At 38.6% G+C, this 7,032-nt stretch overlaps 1 protein-coding gene across 2 annotated transcripts; it reads left to right on the plus strand.

Moving 5' to 3' along the window:
- Positions 1-1,508: 1,508 nt before the first annotated feature.
- On the plus strand, positions 1,509-3,899 carry IZUMO3 (IZUMO family member 3). Of its 2 annotated transcripts, XM_068974692.1 has the most exons (7): positions 1,509-1,740; positions 1,877-1,951; positions 2,100-2,189; positions 2,406-2,423; positions 2,879-2,959; positions 3,361-3,451; positions 3,764-3,899. In XM_068974692.1, exons 1-7 carry the CDS (start codon positions 1,509-1,511, stop codon positions 3,897-3,899), a joined length of 723 nt encoding a protein of 240 aa, XP_068830793.1. The 2 variants fall into 2 exon arrangements, with proteins under 2 accessions (XP_068830793.1, XP_068830794.1); XM_068974693.1 differs by lacking the exon at positions 2,406-2,423.
- The last annotated feature ends 3,133 nt before the right edge of the window (positions 3,900-7,032 follow it).

Here is a 7,032-nt window from a genome sequence, read left to right on the forward strand (position 1 = left end):
AGCCTTTGAAAATCTTTTGTGGGTCATCGAAAGATGAGATCATTGAGCCAAGGGAACATAAAGCCAGATCAAAGAAGGGCCAGTTTTTGAACATGAAAGAATTTGAATTAAACACCCCCCATCTTCCAATTTATCAAATTCCAAGAGACTGCTTTCTGTATTATTCCAGAAAATTTTGAGAGGCAATATTTAATGTATATAGAGTTTGGAGTTAAGCAGACATGAGTTTGAATCCAGATCCCTAATCACTCAATTGTTTTGATCCTCAGTTTCTTATCTATAAAATGGGAATAATCTCTCAGAGTCTTGCTATGCCATGAGGACTTGGGAGATTCTATCTAAAGAGTTTCCAGCACAAAGTTGGGCACATGGAAGTCACATTATTAGTGATACTTCTTTTAACTTCCTTCACAATCTTCTACTTCAGGACTTTGCCATACCTTAGGTTTCAAGTCTACCACCAACTTTTGAGGATCCCAGGGTTTCCTAGTTTCCAGGGAGTCATAGTCATACATGCAATGTATTAGAAAAGAGGTAACTAGTCTGGAAAGTCTACAAAGCAACATTAATTTCTTCATATAAGAAAGAAAATTCTTATTCAAAAAGCTTTAAACCAAAGGAAAAACATGTTTATTAGGTCATTTTCCATGGAAATGGCTGGATAACACAGCCCATGGTAATTGTGGTCATATTCTTATAAGTTACACACTTTATCATGAGCATATTCAAAAAATGCCTATTAAAGGACCATGAATTTTACTGGAGTCTCACTAATCACCATGTATTCCTCAACTGATGTTTCTAGTCTTCTGGTTCCAGGGTCTCTAAAAGAAGAATGATATCTAAATAGGTTATATAGCATGGCTGGAGCAATATTCCTGTGAAAAATGTCTAAATTTCTGAGATTATCAATTGTATCAAAACCATTATTATCTATGATAATTATATATAGACTCCCATTTCAATTTTTAACAATATTTTTCAATAATACTGCTACCATAAAGGATTGGGGCCCTAAGCAAATCAATATTCTGGGTTTTCTTACCTCTTCTATTAAAGCAGAGCTTGCATTAAACAAACTAAGGTCCTAAGATATTTCTTTCAACATCCACTGATACTTAAATGATCAGGAGGAGTGCAGGCATTTACTAAGAATACAAGTAAGAGAAAGGGTTAACAACTGTTTTCTGAGCTGTCTCCCTGCACAGAACTCTGCTTGTATGAGCTCAAGACTTCTCTCTCTCATTCTGGGTTCCACACTCAGAACTCAGGTATCTACTCCCCAGCTGGTAGTTCCCTCTGTCTGGAATGAAGGATAAAAGTCAGAAAACAACCAAAGATCCTTAGAAAAATGAGATTGCCTAGAAGTGGGATGGAAACAGAGGGAAAGGTGGAGTCAGACTACCCAAGACAAGGCTCTCCCTACTGGAGTTTTGAAGGAAAGGGAACTAGGTGAACCAGTTGCCAGGACAACCTGCTGTTGGGGCAAGGGCAGTCGGGGCAAGGATATGGGAGACCTGTGGCTGCTCCTGCTCCTGCCCCTGTCCCTGGCAGCCTTCCATGGGGTCAAAGGCTGTTTGGAATGTGACCCCAAATTCATCGAGGAAGTTAAATCCTTGCTTGGAAAGCTGGTACCCCCAGAAGTCCCTGGCCGAACTCATATGCTTGAACGGCAGATGGAGGAGATGATCCGTTTAAGCTTCAAGGTCTCCCACAGGGACAAGATGCTTCGGGTGTTGGGTGAGGGAAGCCTAAGCCCCTAAGAATTTTGGGACCTAAAGGGAGAAGGGAGGTAGGGAAGAGAGTACCTGGGGCCACATAATTTCCTCTGTAAATGTAATTAACCCCTACATGTTCCTTTACCCCTCCTCTCTAGCTGTTCAAAAGGTTGTCGATTTGAGAACATGGCTGAAGATTGAACTTGATAAACTGAGCAAGGAAACATGGAAAGGTGAGGTACTGTTTCAGTGTTAAAAGAATGTATCGCCCAAGCAAGTCTGAGAACAATTCACTGGGGAAAACAAGGCAAAACAATTAGGATTAAATTATGAAGGGAAAGGCCACCTCTCTCTTCTGATGTCCATTCCACCCCTTTTCAGGTGTTTTTATCCTTCAAGGCAGGCTTCTCGATATCCGCAAAAACCTGGACTCCAAACTGGAAAAACTATTAAAGAAATTCTCTGAAGTTGGTAATATCAGATGTATATCTAATGCCACTGAAATTATGTGAAAGGAATAGGAAATGAGGGGTGAGAGGAGGAATAGGGATTCACATTAAAATAATCCAGAATGGGTGGAGGGGTGGCTGGAAGGTAATGGGTAACCAAATAAAGACAACTTGAATATAAATATGACTCACTTTAAGTTGATTCTAAGCTCATTAGATCTTTCTGATTCTCTTTTAGCTTGTTCTGAAGATTGTGGTAAGTACAGTATATGTAGTGCATGGAGGTTTCAGTTCCCGTCTCCTTTATCTCCTCTACTTGTCACACTGAGAACATAATTCCTAAAGCTCTCAGCTACAAGGGGGAATGTCAATGATCTGTGACAACAAAATCTAGCTTATGAAATCTCAATCACTCCATATAATTTGATGTGCTCAGAGGCCTTCTATACCAGAGTTTTTAATCCATAGCCTCAAAATAAGCTGAGACATCATTTTCCCACTTCTTCTCAGAGATTGGGCTTAAAGTTTTGATCCGTCTCTAAAATTGATGGCTAGTGAGTGACTAAACTGAACTGGATTGAACTGAGGGGAAGAAGAAAGTTACAACAATGTAACCAATGGAAATGCCCAAGATCTAATTCACACTGATGTCTAAGCTAAGGAAACTCCATGCTGTGGCCCCCTTCCAACTCTCTTTCTTCTCTCCATCAGTTGTGACTGAAGGTCCTATCCTGGATTGTTGGACATGTCTTCGCATCACCTCTCGATGTTTCAAAGGAGAATATTGTGAAGGTAACAAACATTGTTGTGTGGCACTTCGGAAGACCAGGGATCAAGTAGTTTCTCATCGATCTAAACAAATATTTGTTGATCACATTCTATATAGGTCACGCTAATGCTACAAATAAGAGCTAAGATGCTGGACAAAATTTGTGCCAGAATGAATTATTGGGCACTGGGTCACTGAAGAGCTTAGAAACGAAAAAGTGTACTAAAGGTGGAGAAATTAGGCTAGGGGTAGTAGGGGAAAATGTTTTGTAGAGCCTAGGAGTCTAAGAAAGAGCAGAATAACCAGGGAACAGGATGTAAATAGTGAACAGAGCAATTTTTAAGGTTAAAAAGAGTCTTATGGATAAAGCTTTCAAGTTAATAATTTTCCCCTCTAGCTCATGTTTTCCCCTTTTTTCCTCCAGAGGATGATCCAAAGAAGGCTGAGAATCGAGAAATTGGACTATTTCTGATATTATTAGCAGAAGGTGTAATACTGGGAGGTGTTTTGCTACTGTGAGTTTTCCTGCTTTCAAACACACACTGGGTCAAGCATTTCTTTGGCAAAGAGACTGCCCAATCTTCCCCCTTCTTCCAATGGAAATAAGGGGAAAGAAGTAATCTCAAACTTTAGGATATCCTACTAATAGGAATGAAACATAAAAGTTTGATGGGATAAAAGTTGGGAACATAGGAAATGGAGAAAGTGTGATGAAGTACGAGAAAAATGCTTGTAGAGGAATTCAAAAAAAGGAAGAAAAAAATAGTTACAATTTTTTAAAGAATTGGGCTACTAATATTTAAGTTGGGATTATCTTATTTCTCTAGATTCCATTTTTGCATCTCTCATCGGAGGAAAATGAAGGCAACACGAAGGTCATTAAAGAAATACCTGGAGAAGAAACTTGAAGAATTAATGGGGGTAAAGGATGAGAAGGAGAAAGATCTCAGAGGCAGAGAATAAATACATAGACACAGGCAGGAGGTCTTTCGTAATTTTCTTATGTGTTGACTCTGAGTAGAAAATCAGGAATTAAGCTCTTTTGCAGTCATAAAGTCAAAGTATTCTAAAACTGAACTTAGTTTCTCTGGTAAAGATCCTTTCTGATATCCTGAGGGCAACGGAAGCAAACATTTTATTGGAAATTGGACAGAAAGCAATGCTGGTATGTAGCAACACACATGACAGATAATACACTGCATAATAACAAAGAGCGAATGGTAATCTAAGATTCCACAGAAAAGGTAATAAAGACTTAGTTTTATTTCTCATTCTATCAGTCTAAGCATCCAAACAATGGACTTAATGTGTGTAACTATTACCAACAAAATTTTAAGTATGGTTTTGGTTCTTTTGTTTAAAAAAAGGCAAAATAAAAGACGTGGAATCAATTTTCTGATAGTGTAGACTCCATTTAGGATAATGATGAAATAGATGAAAAACTTATGCTTGCAGAACAGAACTTGTCACTTTTCTAAACTTGTTTTTTTCTATGATGTCAACCCACGTTCAATTTATTATAAATAAAGTTCTTTGTAATCACATTTTAAGAAAGACTGCATGGTTGGTTATTCTCATTAATATCTTTAATCAAGATCACTTTCATATGTCTAGGGCTGTTTTATTTCCATCTTTCATTTAGTAACTCTTTCCATATTTATCAGTAGGTTCAATGCAGGAAATTTTCTTTGACATTACATAGCATTTAATCATCATCATATCATAAACACACACACAAAAGTCCAAAATATGAGCCTGAGTTATTTTGTCCCAACCATTTTCCATAAATCTATGTTCTATGATTGAGTTGGATATTGTCTTAGTCTAGTTGTTCTTATTAAACACTTCTAATGTGTATATTACATCTTAATTAGTGTTTTACATCTACTATCAAATTGAACTCTCACAATAATCTTTTGAGTAATACTGTTATTGGCTGCAGCAGTATGAATGAAGAAACAGGAAAATATCTAACTCAAGGTCCCACAACAAGTAATTTAGGCTATGACAAACTCCCGTGGTGGCTAACCTTACTCATACCATCTGATTGGAACTGACATCTATAATCATGGAGATAAATGGAAAGATGGTAAGTGTGGGTTTATTCTCAACATATTCTTGATTACAGACAGTGGTGGCAAAACCTGGAATAAAGCTGCTGCTGCTGCTGCTGTCACTTCAGTCGTGTCCAACTCTGTGTGACCCCATAGATGGCAGCCCACCAGGCTCTGCCATCCCTGGGATTCTCCAGGCAAGAACACTGGAGTGGGTTGCCATTTCCTTCTCCAATGCATGCAAGTGAAAAGTGAAATTGAAGTCGCTCAGTCGTATCAGAATAAAACTGAGGCCTGGCTAACCCTAAAATACATGAACTGTCCACTCTATTTTGTTTTGTTCTATTTTGGAAGCTTATTTAGAAAGAATAACACCACAGTTTATTGTTAGGAAAACAGGTCCTGCTTCAGTTATACATGTGTGCGTGCTCAGTTTCTCAGCTGTGTCCGCTTCTCTGTGACTCTGGTCTATAGCCCACAAGGCTCCTTTGTCCATGGGATTTTCCAGGCAAGAATATTGGAATGGGTTGCCATTTACTCCGCCAGGGGATCTTCCTTACATGGGGATTGAACCTGCACCTCCTGTCTCTCCCACACTGGCAGGTTGATTCCTTAGTGGTAGGGAGAAATAATTTGCAAATTTTTCACCCACTGTAGATCTCTGAGTGCTTGTTTGTTGTTGCTGCTATAATAATGAAATAGTGAATAAATCTGAATATATTTGAGGAAGACTTGAACATTAATATCTCTCAGTTTCTAAATTTGAATTTCCTGTTAAAAATTACAGGATAATCATATCACTGGCATCTATCATTTCCCAATGACTTAAGATTTATCTCACCAAAAATTCTTGAAACATACTAACTTCATTCATGGTCTTTATTAAATTACTATATTTATATTGCTTTAAGTTCAGTTCAATTCAGTTGCTAAGTTGTGTCTGACTCTGTGACCCCATGGACTGCAGCACATCAGGCTCCCTGTCCATCACAAACTCTCGGAGTTTACTCAAACTCATGTCCATAGATTCAGTGATGCCATCCAACCTTCTCAATCTCTATTGTCTGCTTCTGCTGCTGCCTTTAATCTTTCCCAGCATCTAGTTCTTTTCAAAAGTCAGTTTTTCACATCAGGTGGCCAAAGTATTGGAGTTTCAGCTTCAGCATCAGTCCTTCCAATGAATGCTCCAGACTGATTTCCTTTAGGATGGACTGGTTGGATCTCCTTGCAGTCCAAGGGACTCTCAAGAGTCTTCTCCAACACCACAGTTCAAAAGCATCAATTCTTCGGAGCTCAGCTTTCTTTATAGTCCAACTCTCATATCCATACATGACTACTGGGAAAACCATAGCCTTGACCAGATGATCTTTGTTGGCAAAATAATGTGCCTGCTTTTTAAAATGCTATCTAGGTCGGGCATCACTGTTCTTCAAAGGAGTAAACATCTTTTAATTTCATGGCTGTAGTCACCATCTGCAGTGATTTTGGAACCAAACAATTAGGCTCACTGTTTCCACTGCTTCCCCATCTATTTTCCATGAAGTGATTGGACCAGATTGCCATGATCTTAGTTTTCTGAATGTTGAGTTTAAAGCCAACTTTTTCACTCTCTTCTTTCATTTTCATCAAGAGGCTCTTTAGTTCTTCTTCACTTTCTGCCATAAGGGTGGTGTCATCTGCATATCTAAGGTTATTGATATTTCTCATGGCAGTCTTGATTCCAGCTTGTGATTCATTCAGCCAGGCATTTCACATGATGTACTCTGCATAGAAGTTAAATAAGCAGGGTGATAATATACAGCCTTGACTTACTCCTTTCCTGATTTGGAACCAGTCTGTTGTTCCATGTCCAGTTCTAACTGTTGCTTCCTGACCTGCATATAGATTTCTCAAGAGACAGGTCAGGTGGTCTGGTATTCCCATCTCTTTCAGAATTTTCCACAGTTTGTTCTGATCCACATGGTCAAAGGCTTTGGCATAGTCAGTAAAGCAGAAGTAAATGTTTTTTTCTGGAATTCTCTTGCTTTTTCAATAATCCAATG

This window comes from Capricornis sumatraensis, chromosome 6 (assembly GCF_032405125.1).
Source record: "Capricornis sumatraensis isolate serow.1 chromosome 6, serow.2, whole genome shotgun sequence".
Taxonomy (NCBI): domain Eukaryota; kingdom Metazoa; phylum Chordata; class Mammalia; order Artiodactyla; family Bovidae; genus Capricornis; species Capricornis sumatraensis.